Below are 19,688 nucleotides of genomic sequence, written 5' to 3'. Positions count from 1 at the left end.
GTCAGTCAGAGTGATAGAGTCATACAGCACGGAAACAGGCCCTTCGGCCCAACTCGCCCATGCCAACCAAGATACTTACCTAAATTAATCCCATTTGCCCACGTTTGGCCCATGTCCCTCTAAACCTTTCCTATCCACGTCCCTGTCCAAGTGACTTTTATATGTTGAACATCAAATTCTCCCACTGTAAGTAAACCAACACCCTCCCCCTCACCTTGCCTCATTTATCTTTTCTTTACTTCCCTTTCCAAGCCTCTCTTTTTTCTCCTTGCCATTTTTGTTTCTCTCTCCTTCTCCTCCCCTCCCCGCACGCCGCCTGCCCCCTTACCTTTGACCCATCCCCCGATGGATCTGCTCTCCCCTCCTCCCTCCAACCTGCCTATCACTATCTCTTACCTACATCTACCTATCACCACCCTGTGCCCACCCCACCTCCCCTCTTTTGTCCACCTATCACTGCTCTGCTTTCCCCCTCCCATATATTTGGCTTCCCCTTTTCCTATCTTCAGTCTTGAAGAAGGGTCCTAACTCAAAACGTTGACCGCCTGCTTTTCTCCACAGATGCTGCCTGGCCTGCTGAGTTCCTCTAGCATCTTGTTGTTTTTTCCATCTAGATTCTAGCACCTGCAGTCCTTTGTTTCCCTACTTTTAAATGTTATTGTACCTGCCTCAGCCACTTCCTCTGACAGCTCATTTCATATACGCACCACCCTCTGGGTGAAGAAATTGCCCCTCAGGTCCCTTTCACCTCTCACCTTAAACCTTTGCCCTCTAGTTTTTGATTCACTTTCCCTAGGAAAAAGATTGTGTGCATTCACCCTCTATGATTTTATACACCTCTGAGATCACCCCTCATGTCTCCTGCACTCCAATAAATAAAGTCCTAGCCTGCCCAATCTCTCCCTATAACTCAGGCCCTCGAGTCCCAGCAACATTCTCCTAAGTCTTCTTGCATTCTTCTCAGCATAATGACATCTTTCCTATGACGGGATAACCAAAACTAGACAGTATTCCAGGTGCGTCCTCACCAACATCTTGTACAATACTTTCACAACTCGATTAGACATAAATTTAAGGAGGAAATTTTGGGGGAATAACAGTTACAGGTCTTGGAAGTACGTCACAGTTCAAAATTCAGTAAAGCGTCTCAGCAGTGTGCAATGCAAGTGGAAGTCTTTCTCCACTTGGGGAATAATATGTCAATATTTTGGATGCTTGAAACATCACAATATTTTACCACAGAGCTTATATTGCATCTTTAATACAGCAAAAGGCTTCAGGGGAACATTATCAAGCAAAGGTGGGTACTGACTCACAGAAGGACAATCGAAAGCCTGGTGAGGAGGCAGGCTTTAATGCATGTATTAAAGGAATCTGTGGCACAAAGATGTAAGGAGAAAATCCCAGAGCTCAGAGGTGGTGGAGTAATTACATTTCAGGGAACACAAGGTGCTGACGTTTGACCTCGGTTTTGTCAGGATATTTGCTCTGTGTTATTCATATGTGGTGTTCCTCTTATCATGTGGTCTGACCAGAATCGTTGACTGCTCATCCTTCAGTGATGCTTTAATTGGCATTTGTTTTTTTTACTGATAAGTAGTTCTTCACATTCTATTTATATCGTTAATTCCACCCAAGGCTGCAAAACAGCAGAGAATTTTTTGAGGAACAGTCAAGCACTATTATAAGTTATCAGTACTTGCTCAATCCTGACAATACGAGAGCTGTCATAGAGTCATAGAGTAATACAGCCCAGAAACAGGCCCTTCAGCCCATTTTATTATCCCTACATTGCCATCAATTCCCACTCTCCCCTTTGGATTCCACCACTCACCTACACATTGGGGACAACTTACTGGAGCCAATTAACCTACCAGCCCAAACCTCTTCAGGACATGAGAGGAAACCCAAGTGATCACAGGCAGAACATGCCAACTCCCCATATTTGCTGGAACAAATTGCTCCCTGCTCTGTATCGTGAAACAGTTGTCACATTTATTCGGAATTGGATGCAATTCATTCAAGTTATAAATGGGATGGTGCTTTAATTTTTTTTTACACCTGTCATTACAGTGGATGTTCTGAATGAATAAATGTGGGAACACTATCCCAGTGGATTATGTGCTGCAGATTCCATACACAGAACCACAGAGCTTTTTGCAAAGGAAAGGCGACTGCTTTAACTTCATAGGGTGTATTGAATGGAACATGTTAATGAAAGGGGGCAGGTGTTAAATGTATCAGGACTCTTCATTTATTTATGGGATGTGAGGGTAACTGGCATGCCAACATTTATTACTCATGGGTCTGGAGAAGATAGTGCTGAGCTGCCTTGTTGAAATGCTGCAGTCTTCTGGTGAATCTAGTTCCCAGTGTTCCTGGAGAGGATTTGGACCCAGCAGTGATGAAGGAATAGAAATGTATTCCCAGATTGGGATGGTGTGTGATTTGGTGGGGAACCTGCAGATGGTGGTGCTCCCCTGTACCTGCTGCCCTTGTGCTTCTTGGTGGTGGAGGTGATGGGTTTAGGAGGTGCTGCAGCCTAGGAAAGCAATTTTATAGATGGTGTATACTGCGGCCAGAGTGCAGCTGTGGTGGAGGCAGAGAGTGTTCAGGGTGGTGGATCGGTCAGCAGTGAAGAAGGTTTGCTCTATCCTGGATGGTCAGAGTCACAGACCACAGAAGATAAGATAGATCTTTATTAGTCACACGTACATCGAAACAAACAGTGAAATGTATCTTTCGCATAGTGTTCTGGGGGCAGCCCGCAGGTGTTGCCACGCTTCCGGCGCCAATGTAGCATGCCCAAAACTTCCTAACCCGTACGTCTTTGGAATGTGGGATGAAACCGGAGCACCCGGAGGAAACCCACGCAGACACGGGGAGAATGTACAAACTCCTCACAGACAGCGGCCGGAATTCAACCCAGGTCGCTGGCGCTGTAATAGCGTTACACTAACTGCTACACTACCGTGAAACAGGCCTTTCAACCCACTGCATTCGCACCAGCCATCAAACACCCATCTCCACTAATCCTGTGCTTTCCGTCCCACCCCGCCACCTCCTTTTCAACAAATCTCCGGCAACCCACCCACACTGTCAGCAATTTACAGTGGCCAATTAACCTACCAATCAGCACATCTGTGGGATGTGGGAAGAAAGTGGATCACCGGGGGAACCCACATGGTCACAGGGAGAACGTGCACACACTACATAGACAGCACCAGAGGTCAGGATTGAACCAGGGTCTCTGGAGCTGTTAGGCAGCACCCTTGGTACTGAGCTCCCTGAATGTTGCTGGAGCTGCATCTGTCCAGGCAACTCAAAAGGCTCCAAATTAAGCTTCAACATTACTGGTTAATATGTAATTACTTATTACAACTAAATGATTCTCCTGTAAGGCAGCAGCCAACATGACTGAATAAGCCAGCCAAGGAGTGATGGCTTCAGATGGAACTAACCAGTACCGTTCAGACACCAAGTCTATACGAGAAATGTTGCTCACAGCATTTATGAACATGAACACCCGACAGGTTGGCCTCCCATGCCAATGATACTTATTTACTGTATGAATGCCCATCAGATGCAAGGGGTGCACCACAGGTGACAGTGTGCCTGATAGCACAAGTTTCCTGCTACCAATGTGCTAACTGCTGCTGGAATCAAATCAGAACCAGCAAATCTGATCCACCAGCCCACCTTATGAAAGATTCATTTTAATTACAGAAGAGTTTGTGCAGTGCAGACTAAGTTAAAAAAAAACAAAACATAGCAAGTAGCGCGAGAACAAGAGGGCTTGTAAGATATTGCAGAGGGCAAAAGAAAGAGGGGAAAAGAGAAATATCTCAATACATTTTGAAAACTTCAGCTCTTTACTCACATGGATTTATTGCGAAATTCAGACTATTCCTGTCCATACAAATGTGGTTGCTTACCATGTAAGCACAAGTGAACAATATTTCTAAGACCCTTAAGTACAAATGAGAGAACATGTTGAATTTTCAATCCAGCCTCTACTGGTGTTACTATCAATGGATCAGATTCACCAGCCCCAAAATAAACATTTTTTCCTGCAACAATTAATTGGGAACTGAAGCTCCGTCTATATTAAAAATCTAACAACCAAAATTTAGTTTGAACAGAATGACTTCTACATCGATGGTGCTGACCTTTAGCCTTCAGTACCGGATAGAAATGCCCTTGCCCACCTCTGCACCCACCTTCCCTTTGACACCTCTCACTCCTGATCATCCCCATCCCCGAACTGCCTCTCCTTCTGCCCACTCTCCCCCCCCCCCCATCCTCTCTCGTACCTTACCACTTGGCCTCTTCCTTCTTCCCTTCTCCAGTACCCTTCCTTATCATGAAAACCTTTAGCCTTATTCTAAATAGGGTAGATAGTTACAGTTCTTCCCTCCCCCCCTCAAAAGGTAGGGGAGACTAAAACCAGAGGACATAGGTTTAAGGTGAGAGGGGAAATATTTAAAGCAAATTTGAGAGGAAAGCTTTTCCCACACAGAGGGTGGCAGATATATGGAACAAGTTTCCAGAGGTGGTTGTGGCAGGTACAATCCCAGCAATTAAAAAGCATTTGGACAGAAACACGGATAGGAAAAGAATAGAGGAAAATGGGATGAGGGTAGATAGACGCCCTGGTCAGCATGAACGACTCGAGCCAAAGGGCCTCCTTCTGTGTTGCACTACTCAATGAATTGGCCACTTGAAGGTACCCAAGCGACTTCTAATCTGGTCTCAGGCCCAGACTACCTGAAGCCTGCAGTCTGATATGGAACCATGCCTGCCATAGTCTGAAGATTGAGCACCCTGACATGCAGACACACACACTTGTGTTTACACACTCACACATCATGGCTTTTAAAAAGTTGGTGAGTTCTCAACTGCCTGAATGCCAGAGAAACAAAGGACCGTAGATGCTGGAATCCAGATGAAAAACACGATGATGCTGGAGGAACTCAGCAGGCCAGGCAGCATCCGTGGAGAAAAGTAGGTAGTCAATGTTTCGGGTTAGAACACTTCTTCAGGATTGATGGGAAAAGGATTCTGACCCAAAATGTTGACCGCCTGCTTTTCTCCACGGATGCTGCCTGGCCTGCTGAGTTCCTCCAGCATCATCGTGTTTTTGTCCAAATGCCAGCATGTTCAATATGGGTCAAGTATGTGAATTTTCTTTGTTTGGAAAATGTGGACCCCTCCCACATCTCAGGATAGCAGACTGCATCAATGTGCAAAGACAAAAGATCAAGACCGCAAACTCAGCACAAGCTTATTTCCTACCAGACAACAGTGGCCCTTTGAAAGTGTGGACCACCCACACCTGGGCAGGTGTCACCAATGTTGCCTCTGTAAAACCTTTCAAATAACTTACTGGCAGGATTCACGCACAACATCGGCGTTCTCTCCTGAGCTGACATTCCCAGCGTCGAGGCTCTGTTTTCATTCAATGGGCTCCCAGGACAGGCCACACTGTTCACGTGGCCAACATCAGACTCTCGAATCTACTCCAAGACCCATTGTGGCAAGAGGTTGTCAGGAGCCCAGAGGAAACAATTCAAGAAGTTTCTCAAAACCTCCCTGGAGAAGTCTAACATCCTCACACCAGAATCCCTGACCCACGGCCACTCAAAGCAGAGGAGGAGATTCTGAGACGGCATCTAGAACCAAGCTCGAGTTTGGTGAGACAGAACGGGGGAGTGGGGAAGGAGTGCATCACCTCCCACACCCACACACCTGAGGCAAAATCTGTGGATCCTGTACAGGGTGCTTCAGTGGCCTTGGAACCGGAGTGAAGGAAAGTCATCCTCAAGGGACTGCCTAAGAAAAAGAGTCCCAAATGCATGCCGCTAGAGGGTAAGAACCCAACAAGAGCAAGGGACAGCAATATGCCCATCTCCTGTCACTCTGTGCCATATTAAGGAGACACTTCTGAACACCTCAGTCACAACATATAGGCTTCACTACTGCTTTGAATTGGGACAAAAATATTTCAGCAGACACTGAGAGACCCTGCAGATTCAACCACCAAGTGCACTTCGCTTTGATTGTCAGTTCTGTTGCCTGCACTGGGTCAGGCCCTCCTAGTTCTGGAAACAGCCAGAAACCAAGCAACTTCTGAATCTCACTCCTACAGGAATGAAGTGATACGTTGTGGTTTACGAGAGTTTCAGGGCCCTTCAGGGAACAATCCAAACTACGGCCAATTGGTCAAGTGCTGAATAGGCACAACAGGAGTTCCACTGAGTTTGAATCTGCATCCTCAGGCCTTTCGCAAGGACTGCAAAATTGCCATTAATTGCTCGTGTGCACTTACTGTGTTTAATTGGTCTGATGTAGCAGCTCTTGCAGGCAGCCGGAGATACTTTGGGGCAAGTTCCCTAGGGGAATCTCCCACTGTCACCCTAACATCAGCAAGTACAGCTGACTATCTGTTATGTCTGAAAGCCGGAAGGGTTGTGCGTTCTAGTTCCGGTGTGTGGAATTAAATGCAATATTCCAGGCTGAAATTCCACCAGTGTACTGAGGAAGTGCTGCACCAACACAGGCACTGCCTCTTGGATGAAATATTGACCCAAGGCCCTATTAATTGGGCATAAGAGATCCCATTGCACTTTATCAAATCTCAATAAGGGAGTTCCCCTCAGTGTCCTGGCTAACATTTCCTCCTCAATTAACAGCACCAAATGGAACTAATCAGACTGTTGTTTCCGGGAGCTTGCTGTGTAAAATTTGTCAGCCGTGGTTGCATTACATCAGGTGTATATACTCAGATATATATACACCTTAGGGAGCTAGGGCTTTACTCTTTGGAGAGGAGGAGGATGAGGGGAGACATGATAGAGGTGTACAAAATATTAAGAGGAATGGATAGACAGCCAGTGCCTCTTTTCCAGGGCACCAATGCTCAATACGAGAGGGCATGGCTTTAAAGTAATGGGTGGGAAGTTCAAGGGAGATATCAGAGGGAGTATTTTTTTTACCCAGGAAGTGGTCGGTGCACAGAATGCGCTGCCTGGGGCAGTGGTGGAGGCAGGTATGTTGGTCAAATTCAAGAAATTGTTAGATAAGCATATGGAGGAATTTAACATGGGGGATATGTGGGATGAAGGCATTAGGTAGTCTTAGGTGAGGTTTAAAGGTCGGCACAACATTGTGGGCCGAAGGGCCTGTATAGTGCTGTACTGTTCTATGGTTCTATATTTCATTGGTTGCAAAGTGCTTTGGATGACACAAGACTGTGAAAGGCAAGGCCCTTCCTGGAAAACTGAAGCCAATCAATTTCTCCCTCACTACCTTCTGATGATCCGTCCTTAAAGTGTGTACATCAAAGATGTAAAATTATTGCACACATAAAACACAGAAACTTGGATAAATGGATTGACTTGGACAAATGGCTCACAAACCACACAGCAATGCACAGATTCAGCTGAATGCATTGATGGAAAAGAATAGTCAAATGGATGAAAACAAATAGAAAATATGCACACTGATAGTTAAAGATACAGACTGCTGGGGACATAAAAACACAAGTAGTTCTAGACAGATACCCAGATACAGTAAAACTCCGATAATCCACCATCCCATTGTTCAGAAATCCCAACTGAATTCGGTTTCCCAAGTTCCCTTTAAACACACCAGGCCCTGTATCCTGTGGTCTTTTTGAACTCTCCAGAGTTACATTTCTCATGCTCCCTTTAAACACAGCAGGGCCTGGTTTCCAGCACTCCCTTTAAACTAACCAGGTTCAGTGGAAAATTTATTATAGTACTTTGTAACATCTTTAACAAAAGTGAATTAAGAGTGCATTACAAGAAGCAATATCTAATAATCAAGCACCAAAGTCCTAAAAGTGCCAGCTTAGAGTTTTACTGTAGCTCACAACTTAGCTGGATGTTGATACAGAAACTGAGATCACTCCACATCTGTACACAGAGTTGATGAGGATCTAGACCATCCAGCAGATGTGAGTCACCCAAGAATACCTAATAACTAATAGGGCATCAAATTTGTAACCTGGGTCACCCCATCAGGGTGTTGGCATCAGTATTTTAAGAATGATTACATTTCTCGCAACTGGCTGAAAGTGTTTATTCTTTACAGTCAGATTTTACCACTGCCTTACTACTTAGAATGAACACCAACCTGTGAAGAATTGCATTGCTATGACCAAACTGGGCACGGACAAGTCATGTTGTAGATCCTAGTTTGCTAAGGAATCCCTGGGCCATGTATCTGAGAGGTGTCCTGCCATCAAGTGCACGAGGATTAAGAGACACAACTAGGTCTTGGAAATCAGGTGCCAAGGCCTCTCTGATCAGATGGCATGTTTTTAAGGAGGCAGAATTTACTGTGGCTGGTGGAACAATGTGGACCCTGAATGTCATTTTTACTCAGGATGGCCCTCAGGAGGAACAGATAGGAGGCCACACAAAGATAGAAACACCAACAGATACATATAAACTAGAAGAAAAGGAGGTATGACTTCACAGAAATAAACATAGCAGATAAACAGAGAGTAGATAAATGTTGTCCCTGTTTAAATTATCCTACTTTACTCCAAAATGTAAATGTGTACAAAATCCTTTTTAAAGTTAATGCTGGATTAAAGAACTATTATGGTCAGGTATTAAAAGCTTAATGTTTTTGCCACATTAATGTGCTGGCAGCTTTAATTATGATTTCTTGGATAGAGGGCTCAGAATAAAAATCAGATGTTTGCAGCCATTGATAACATATCCATTCTTTTCCTTCCTGAAGTGTTGGCGTTTTATTGAATTCCCTGAATTGCTCTTTATTTTAAAGAGATGTATCACAGTTTCCACATGGACTGTATGTGGTCCAAGTGTGTTTTACAGCTAAAGATTTGCATACATCAGCTCACGGACTTCAGTAATTACAGCTCCCAATAAACTGTTTATAGATTTGTGCATCCCAAAGCAGCACATTAAACGTTTCCATCAATTTCGAACAAAGTACTTAATGCCAGGAAAGAACAGTCTAATGAGAGAGAAATGCTTTGCTCAAATCCCAGCCTTGAAAAGCTGCCCAGGAGCCACATCAAGAGTTCATGGGTTGACTGAATGTTAATATCCACCATCACGTTGTAATGGAGATACGGAGAGCTCTGATCAGGATAGCTCAGGTATCAATGTAATGTGCCTTGACTATTTACTTATTCACATATTATTCAACAACTCTTTGAAAAATTAGCAGCACCAAATGAACCTTCTCCCATACAACTTTTTTTTCCCTTGTATAAGACATTGGTGAGGCTGCATTTGGAATATTGTGTTCAGTTTTGTTCACCCTGCTATAGGAAAGATGCCATTAAGCTTGAAAGAGCGCAGAGATTGACAAGGATGTTGCCGGGACTCGAGGGGCTCAGTTATGGAGAAAGGTTGAGCAGGCTAGGACTTTATTCATTGGAGCATAGGAGAATGAGGGGTGATCTTACAAAAGGTGCAAAAAATCATGAGGGGCATAGATAGGGTGATTGCCCACAGTCTTTTTCCCAGGATTGGGGAATCAAGAACTAGAGGGCATAGGTTTAGAGTGAGAGGGGAGAGATTTAAAAGGAGGCTAAGGGGCAAATTTTTTTCACACAGAGGTATGGAATGAACTGCCAGAGGAAGTGGTTGAAGCAGGTACATTAACGACATTTGAAAGGTACTTGGACAGGAATGTGGATAGGAAAGGTTCAGAGGGATATGGGCCAAATAGGACTAGTTTAGATGTCTTGGTCAGCATGGACCTGTTGGGCCAAAGGGCCTGTTTCCGTGCTGTATGACTCTAGACCACAGGAGATGGCAGAGAGTTGTGGACACAGCTCAGCACATGACGAAAACCAGCCTCCCTTTCATGGACTCTGTCTACACTTCTTGCTGCTTTGGAAAAGCAGCCAACATAATCCAAGGCCCCCACCCCCCCCCCCACCCCACTCCAGACATTCCCTCTTCTCCCCTCTTCCATCGAGCAGAAGATATAAAAGCCTGAAAACATGCACCACCAGGCTCCAGGACAGCTTCTATAGCACTGTTATAAGACTCTTAAACAGCCCTCTTATACAACAAGATGACTCTTGAACTCACAATCTACCTTGTTATGGCCTTGCACCTTATTGTCTGCCTGCACTGCACTTTCTCTATAACTGTAACACTATATTCTGCATCCTGTTATTGCTTTTCCCTTGTATTATTTTGAGGTACTTGCGTTGTGAAATGATCTGTATGGATGGCAGGCAAAAGAAATTTTTTCACTGTACCTCGGTACATGTGCTAATAATAAACCGATTATATATAGACACTGGAAATTCCTCAGCAAGAGGGAAGAGATGACTGAACTGAAGGCAAAATGATAAACATGGCAGGCACGGTAATGTAACGATTAGCTAAACGCTATTACAGCACCAACAACCCGGGTTCAATTCCGGCTGCTGTCTGTAAGGAGTTTGTATGTTTCCCCCATGTCTGCGTGGGTTTCCTCCGGGTGCTCTGGTTTCCTCCCACATTCCAAAGACGTAGGGGTTAGGAAGTTGTGGGCATGCTACGTTGGCACCGGAAGCATGGCAACACTTGCAGGCTGCCCCCAGAACACTCTACGCAAAAGATGCATTTCACTGTGTGTTTCCATGTGATAATAAAGAAATCTTACCTTAAAAGAGGGAGAAATTCACCTTCAGTCACGAGCCCTAACCCTGGATGAGAGTTCTGGCCAAACATTGTATTTACCACCAAAGCATTTACTGCATCGGAACCAAACACTGGGATATAATCACAACCTGCGGCCAACAATCTCACATACATTTTGCACTCGTGTACCCACTAAACTTCACCAATGTTGCTAGTTCAGGTGCAGAACAACTCATTTTCCTGTCATCTTGGATATATTACATTTAGTCCCCTCATCCAAATTCCTGATATACATTATGGACTGCTGGAGCTCCACGACTGGCCCTGCAGCACCCCAGCAGCGACAGAAACCCAACCCAAACATGACCCATTTATTCCTGTTCAGCTTTCTGTCCATTAACCTGTCTCCAATACACACCAATGTATCACCAGCCATCCCACGTTTTCTAATTCTGCTTAGTAACTTCACCTTATCAGATGCCTGCTGGGAGGCCAAATACACTAAAAATATCGGTGTTGCCCCTGTCGCTGGACAGCAAGTTCCCTGTTACTAAGGCAGGCACGTTTTGTGTTTTTAACCACTGAAATGAAGATTGGTTCCATTTGGTTCTAGCTGATGCACCAGGAAGATTCCATCTCCCACATTGAGTTGACTTCAAGTAAGAGATGAAGCACTCACCCAAAAGGGGTAAGGGAATAGAGTGCAGTGCATAGGGGTAGGGCAACTAATCTGAGGGCACTTACTCTAGGAGTTTTAGTACATTTCCCAACTGTAGTTAAATAGGGACCCATTGTACAAAAATATAAAGTCCAATTGGAACCTCATGGAGTTGGCATGATAAGATTCAGTCCGAGATATTTCCAGCATAGGAGGAGGACATTCAGCCCATCAGTTTCTTACAGAGACAAGAGTAGAGGCTGGAAGTATTTTCCTTATTTTTGTTTTTCACAATTTCCAACAGATGGTGTGGAGTGAAACCATAGCAACACATCTACCTGTGTACTCCTGGGCCCTGCTATCAGATTTTAATAACTTTAGGTACAGATGCTCATGTTCTCCGTCTCGATGGAAAGGTCAATAAAATCGCCGATGAGACTTGTGGGGATTACAGAAATAATGCAGTTAAATATGAACAACAAAGCACAAGGGGTGAGAACTTCTGAGGCATCTGTTTCCAGCACCTAAAGTGAACTGTGCTGGCTGCTTGCATCTGCATGTGGAGATCTGAGGAGTACTGAAACTCTTCATTAAGTAGCTGTTACTGGGTTTGTCCCCATTTACATTGCTTGCCTGATTTCCAGCTCAGTGTCTGGGCTGGATTCTAGGAGGATGAATGGGTTGCCCCGTGAGTCTACGAATGGAAAACAGCGGAAGATTGGGTAGCAGGGAAGGTTAAGCGAGGGCCTTCTCTCATTGTTCAAGTGATCCCAGCGAAATGCAGAAGATTTTGAGGTCTCTTGCGGGGCAAAAACTGTGAGGATGATTCCTCTGGGGTTGGGGTGGTTGTGGTAGTAGTCAGACAGTCTAGAACTTGGAGAGAGAATATCAGAATGAAGATAAATTTCTTCTCTTGGGATGCTGTGAATCTTTGGAATTCTTTACCCTCGGGAACTGTGGATGTCCAGTCATTAAGCTTATTTAAAGCCAAGATTTGTGGTCTCTTAAGGGTTATGGAGAATAGGCATGGAACTTGAGCCAAAGGTCAGATAAGCCATGATAGTGAATGGTAGTGCAAGTGCATGGGACCACATCGATTGAAGGGGCTTCTATGTCCTATATCGTGAGATGAAGGGAAAATGCATGACATAGGATGCAGACCATCATGTCTCTGCTGGCACTCAGAGCATTCCCATCCATCCCATTCCCATCCCCTCATGTTTCCCTGCAACCTATTCTTTCTCACATGCCTATAAATTGCCCCTCGCTTCTCCTGCCACCCACCTACATGAGGGGTAATGTTAGAGAGCCAACCAACCCATCTTTGGGATGTTGGGGGAAAACAGAGCACCCAAAAGAAACCCAGGCAGCCTTAGGAAGAACGTGCAAAGTCCACACAGCCAGCACTTGAAGTCAGGATCGAACCCAGGTCACTGGAGCTGTGCATTATCTGCTGTGCCACTATGCCATCCTATGCAGGGTGTACAGAATGCCTCATCAGAAAAATGATGGAAGCAGAATCAGAAGGCAACAGGTTAAATATATACTTGAAATAAACCTTTAAAGATAACATGGTAAAACATGGGAATAGGAGTAAAGCAATAGCTCTCTTAGAGACTTGCTATGAGAATAACGGGCTCCAGGGCTTCACTCTGTGGAATAAGCACATTGGTGCTACAGTCTGCTGGAAGAACTCAGTGGGTCGAGCAGCATCTGTGAAAGAGAGGAATTTTTCACATTTAAGGTCAAAATTCTGCATCAGGACTTTCCTGATACAGGAATTCGCCCCGAAGGTTCGACAATTCTTTTCCTCCCATAAATGCTGCTCGACCAGCTGAGTTCCTCCAGCAGATTGTTTGTTGCTCCAGATTCCAGCATCTGCAGCCTCTTGCGTCAACACTTTGATACTGGTGGGTTCCTGGATCCCGTCCCCACCTCTCTTATTTTGGTTCCATGCTCCACCCTGCTTTCCTATCAGATTCCACCATCTGCAGCCCTTTGTTGCCTCCTCCTCTCACCTCCCAGCCTCTGTCACTATCCCAACTCTTCCCTCTCCCACCTGCCTCCACCTGCCAATCAACCCGTCCTCACCTGGATCCACCTATCACTTGCCAGCTCTTGCCCCACCCCTCCCCCTCATTTCTTTATACTGGCCAACTCCCCTCTTTCAGTCAAGATGAAGTCAACTCCCCTCCATCAGTCCACCTGAAACATCGACTATCCATTTCCATGAACAGATGCTGCCTGACCCACTGTGTTCCTCCAGCATTTTGTTCTTTCACTTTAGTATTATGTGCAGAGTTGTGCCCCTGGTCAGTATATTTTGAATATATATGAAGCACCTGCTTCCATATATTTAAGATACGATATCTTTATCAGTCACAAGTACATCAAAACACACAGTGAAATACTTCTTTTGCGTAGTGTGTTCTGGGGGCAGCCCGCAAGTGTCGCCACGCTTCCGGCGCCAGCATCGCATGCCCACAACTTCCTAACCCGTACGTCTTTGGAATGTGGGAAGAAACCGGAGCACCCGGAGGAAACCCACGCAGACACGGGGAGAACGTACAAACTCCTTACAGACAGTGGCCGGAATTGAACCCGGGTCTCTGGCACTGTAATAGCGTTATGCTAACCGCTACACTACCGTGCCTGCCCTAATGCTGTATTATAGCAAGGTTTTGACATCATTGTTTTCATAAAAGAGAGTAAAGGCTTCACAGGATTCAGAGTTCTCCACAGCTCTGGCTAGAGGCCTCATTGCACTGGCTCCTGAGCAAATGATTCCCACCTACCGCAAACTGAGCTGGTCCAAAGTATTGCATTGACAAAGTAACAGGTTAGCAACTGAAAATCCAGCAAGTTAACACAAGCCAAATATTGTAAATGCTGGGAATCGAAAATAAAACAGAGAATGCTGACACTACTCGGCAGTTCCGACAACATATATAGAGATAAAACGGCTCGGTTGATTGACGCTTCATCAGGACTCTGTATCCAATTTAAAATATACATTTAAGGTGAACAGAGGGACAAGCCTTAGAATACCATTTTCAACTAGTCCTGATGTTATGCTCAAGTCACACGTCCTGTCTGTGTGAGGCCAAAGAAGGACGAGGCTTCCCGAAGTCTCACACCATAATCCAACTCCAGAGTTGCACTGGAACCCTTTCAAGTCCGATGGGATAAATCCAGCTTTGCAAAGAAATCAGATCACCAATACACACTGATCTTGGCAACTAAGAGTGAAAGTATTTCCAACTGGCAATGTTTCATGGGGCTCTCATTTGAAAGCATCACAATTCCAAATCATGGCAAATTAGCAGGCACCATTCTTTCCTTAACTTGCTCAAGTTTTAGAACAGATCCAAATTAATTAAGGCTCTTGAAATATAAGCAAATGATTGCAATGTGGCATGTAATTGTCAAACAATATTATTGAAATGCTAACTAAACGGATCAATTTATTTGTTAAAATTGTGCAAAATCTTATTTCACAACTAATACATCAAGCTTTTGTAGTATGTTTGGAGCACCTAGTTTTAAATGTATTAAACTGTAGACACACAGCGAAGTACATTGAAATGTTGCAAAGTACTAATCAGGACAGAAGTTAGTCAATTATGCAATGTGATCATGATATGCATTGTGATACTCTTCCAAAGTTCAGCTCTATTGAAACTAACAGAACCGGGCTGCAGAAACTGAGTAGTGTGGCTGATACCATACAACGCATTTAACCCAGGCAACTTAACGTGAACTCCCTAATGCATGATCCACAAAGGGCTAGTGTGCAGGTACAGCAAGTAATTAGGAAAGTGAACAAAAAGTTATCACTTATTGTGAGAGGATTTAATGCGAAAGTGGAGAGGCTATGTTTCACTTACATGGACCACTGGTGAGACAACACGTGGAGCACTGGGTACAGTACTGGTCTCCTTAAAGAGAGACGTAAATGCTTTAGAAGCCATTCAGAGGAGGATTATTGGACTAATAACTGGAATGGGCAAGTGGTGAGGAAAATCAGACGTGCTGGGTTTACATCCAACGAAGTTTGGAAGAGTGAAAGGCAACTTGATTGAAACGTACAAGGTTGCGATAGGTTGACCGGGGAGATATGAAAGGTTGTTTCCTTTTGTGGGGAAAGCTTGAATCAGGGTCACTGTTTAAAGGCAAGGCTTACCCACTTAAGATGGTGATAAGGCACATTTGTTTTTATCAGAGGGTCATGAGTCTTTGGAACCCTCTTCCACAAAGGGTGGTGGAAGCAGCCTTTGAATATTTTAAGACAGAGGTAGATAGATGCTTGATAAACAAGAGGGTGAAAGGCTACCCCAAGAATTTGAGAAGGTGTTTACAATCAGATCAGCCAGGATCTTCTTGAATGATGGAACAGGCTTAATGGGCCGAGTGGTCTACTCGTGCTCCTAATTCAGATATTTGTATGTTTACCCCACTGTATGAAAGACAATCGCTTTGGGTTCACTTCAGAAACCACAGGAAGACCTGGCTGAAACCTGGAGCAACAAACAAGATGCCGGAGGAACTCAGCGGGTCAGGCAGCATCTGTGGAGGGAAATGGACAGTCGACATTTCAGGTTGAGACCCTTCATGTGGACTGAAAGAGAAGAGAGAGCCGGTATAAAAACCTCCCAGCTTCAGTCACTATTTCCACTCTCACTTCCTCCATCTGCCTGTCACTCCTCCTCACCTGGATCCACCTATCACTTGCTAGCTCTTGCTCCACCCCTTCCCTTCACCTTTTTATGCTGGCCATCTGCCCTCTATCTTTCAGTCAGATGAAGGTTCTCAACCCGAAACGTCAAACGTCCATTTTCCTCCACAGATGCTGCCTGACCAGCTGAGTTCCTCCAACACCTTGTTTGTTGCTCCAGATTCCAGCATCTGCAGCCTCTTGCATCTCCATCTTGGTGAAATATCATGTGTTCATTTTGTTTCCCACCTAATACAGCAGACATTGTGAGATGGGTGTTCTGCAAGATTCTCTAGCATCTAATCTCGTTCACTTTTGTTAATGGAAAACTGAACTGGAGTCACTCACCCTCACAGTCAACGTAAACCCCGAGCTATAGAGGGGATTTTCTCGATCCAGAGGGCCATTGAGAGTTAAAGCTCCACTGATGTAATCCAAGGCAAAGATGCTGTTGGTATTACCTGTGAAAATAAACATCCCAGTCTGTTATTTACTCAGAACAGATGGACAAGCAAAATACATTCAACATGTTTCCATTATCTACCACTCTTCTTTCAGACACACTGTGGCTACTATAGCAACAGTTGTTAACTTGCATCTAGTTAAGCAATGTGTTCACCTAATCAAGGAATAAAGTCAGCTTAAATGTATAATACAATGGATTTGGGCTTTGGTTAACTTAAAAGAAATGAACATCAAAAATTAAAATAAGCTAACAATTTCTTTTAAACACATAGATCTATCCATTTCTTCACCACCATTTGTTGTCCGATGGGAGACATCATCTAGGTGTAATAACATTGGTCTGACCATGTTAAAATAACTTCACCTTATTTAATGACAGCATCAATTCTATTCATGATACTGACTTGAAACCATGAAACCATGCGCTGATCACAGAGAAAGCAAAATGACAGTTTGAAACTTCTGCTCAAGGTCAGTTTAAGAGCACGGTTTCCACCAGATGAAAGTCAGCTCACCACATGCAAAACAGGGGCCAGAGAGCCAATCATGTCACGATGGGCTGAATGGACTTCTCCAGTGGCATAACTTCAATGTTGAGTCATTGAACAGCCAACATTGTACTAGCCCCCGGACTTTGAAAGATTCAGCATTTCTTCTCTCCCATTTCTTTATTAATCCTCTCCGAGTTGTTCTGTGCTCAGTTATCCTCAGTCACATCGTTTGCTACTTCCAATACCTTCCTGCAATATTAATTCAATTAACTCTTCCTGATTTCCTTTCATTCTGTAGCCTCTCGTCCGTCAATTCATACATTATAGTGGAAGTCAGCAAAGAGATCAAACCTGTGGCTCCCAATTCCCTGAAGCTCAGTCACATTAATTTATCACACAGTCCAGTTTAACAATGAAGATGATAACAAAAGTAATATACTGGAAATCTTTTCCACGATCCCTGCTGGCAGCTATCACTTCAATCCTCCATCCAAGCACACTTCTCTTATTTGTCCCTTTCTCTCGCCCCTGGCCCCATACTTACTGTTATCTCTAACTTCTTCAAAGTTTGATGCAGGGCCTTCAATATGAAACCAAGGCTGGACTGTGCTCGATCAGCCAATGCCTGGAATATTTCACCCCAAACCCATCCTGTTGGCACTCACCTTCAGCGGGCATGTCCTCACTGCCATGGCGACCCTGGAAGGTGGAGCAACACAAGAGCGATGACTCGCCCTCAGAGATCCTGAGACCACTCCCACCAATCACTCTGATGGTCCTCTGACAGCTCACACCTTTTCACTTACTTATAAAATGTTTATGATCAGAGGTAATGAATGATGGTTGAAATATCTAACTGCTAAAATGACGTTGAATTAAAATATTTATCTGATGCAAATTAAAATATTAATATCAATTAAAATAATGGATAAAGGAGAAAACCCCTTCTGAGCTACCAGCAAAAACATGTTTCAAGCCATTACCTCTGTTCCTTTGTTGACAGTCACTCCCTTACCTGTTGAGTGTTTCTATGTTGATATCCCACAGCAGAGATCTGACCACAAAAAAAAAGTCTTAACCAACACTTTCATGTAGTCTCAGGGGACACAGAGCTGCCCTGTCAAACGTGCCTCCTCCCCAATTAAACAGGTCAGGTCTCCCAGCAAAAGGTAAAAAAAAATGAGCAGGGCTTTGGACAGCATACTTACCCCTTAATCAACACCACGGAAACAGATTAGTGGGCCGTCATCCCAGTACTGTCTGTGGGATCTTGCTGTGCACAAATTCCAGTCACTGAGATGCAGCATAAAAACAGGCCCCCTATGGCCCATTGCCCACACTAATCACCTGGCACCCATTGAAACATTAATCCTACCCTAACGCATTTTATTATCCCCATTTTCCCATCAACATCCCCCATATTCTGACAGTTGCCTTTACACCAGGGGACATTTACAGTGGCTACTTAACTAACCAGCCCTTATATTGCTGGCACGTGGGAGGAATCCAACGTACCTGGAGGAAACCCATGTGGTCTCAGGGAGAACATGCAAACTCCACACAGACAGCACCGGAGGTCAGGATTGAACCCGGGTTGCTGGAGTGGCTCTACTGCCTGCCCGACAGTGCTGCCCAAATCAACTGCTTTGTTTCCACCTTCATAATACTTCATTTGCTGTAAAACACGTTGGGACATCTTGAAACCGAGGAAGATGCTCTCCAAATACAATGTTTTTAATGACTAAGGTCATGCAAAGGGTTACAATTAATAAAGTGCCCTTCCCAACCACTCCATTGTCATTGTACTGTTTAGAAAGTTTTAAAATTCTTTGTTTGTAATCATTATTTCCTTTGGTAGCAGCTACAAGTGCAGAGAAAGGAGATACAGTGACTTCAGAAATGATAAGAGCAAGCAGAGGAAGATTTGATTGCTCTGACTATTCACAAGTAAGAATGAGTTCTAGTCAATTGATAAGTCTCTTGCTAACAACATGAGAAACTAAGCAAACTGGTCACTAGCTGGCAGCAAAAGTAGCAGAGATTTTAAAAAATTTTTTAAAAGAATTTTATTTACAGCATGGTAACAGGCCCTTCCAGCCCAACAAGTCCGTGCTGCCCATTTTAAACCCAAATTAACCTACCCGTACGTCTTTGCAATGTGGGAAGAAACCGGAGGACCTGGAGGAAACCCACGCAGATACGGGAGAACGTACAAACTCCTTACAGACAGCAACGGGAATCGAACCCCGATCGCTGTCACTATATCACTTTGAAACACGCACAGCAGTACGGGTGCAAGTCCTCATAGAAACCCATTATCCACTGAAATTAGCCCCAAGTGCAACTCCTCTGAGCAAGCCAGTGCACCAGGAGACTCAATACCCAATAAGCCACATGAATAATAATACTGGGTCATAGATTTAAGGTAACTGGTTGAAGCTTAGAGAGGAACTGAGGGTCAGGAACTCACTATCTCAGGAGGCAGAAGTCTGCTGTATGTTTACGACGGGTTTCTGAAGAGCAGCAAACTCCAGGAGTCAGAGCCTAGATCTGCCTTGCTCGTTTTCAACAGGCATGGACACAATGGGCCAAATGGCCTCATTCAGTGCTGTCAATTCAATGAATTGGGGAAAAAAAAACATTATGCTGTCATGAAGCAGCAATTTTCACACAAATATCCAACATCACTGGAGACCTTTGATTTCTAAGCCCTCTTA

At 44.4% G+C, this 19,688-nt stretch overlaps 1 protein-coding gene across 1 annotated transcript in view; it reads right to left on the bottom strand.

The window, feature by feature from the left end:
• The window catches only part of cdh23 (cadherin-related 23), a 710,459-nt gene that overhangs the window by 451,320 nt on the left and 239,451 nt on the right, over window positions 1-19,688 (bottom strand). The window contains 1 exon segment of the mRNA XM_052041602.1: window positions 16,364-16,476. Within this exon segment, the coding sequence (XP_051897562.1) occupies window positions 16,364-16,476 (113 nt within the window).

Source organism: Pristis pectinata, chromosome 30 (assembly GCF_009764475.1).
Source record: "Pristis pectinata isolate sPriPec2 chromosome 30, sPriPec2.1.pri, whole genome shotgun sequence".
In the NCBI taxonomy this organism is placed as follows: domain Eukaryota; kingdom Metazoa; phylum Chordata; class Chondrichthyes; order Rhinopristiformes; family Pristidae; genus Pristis; species Pristis pectinata.
The sequence above is the reverse complement of the archived record's forward strand: the minus strand, read 5'-3'. Positions and strand labels throughout refer to the sequence as shown.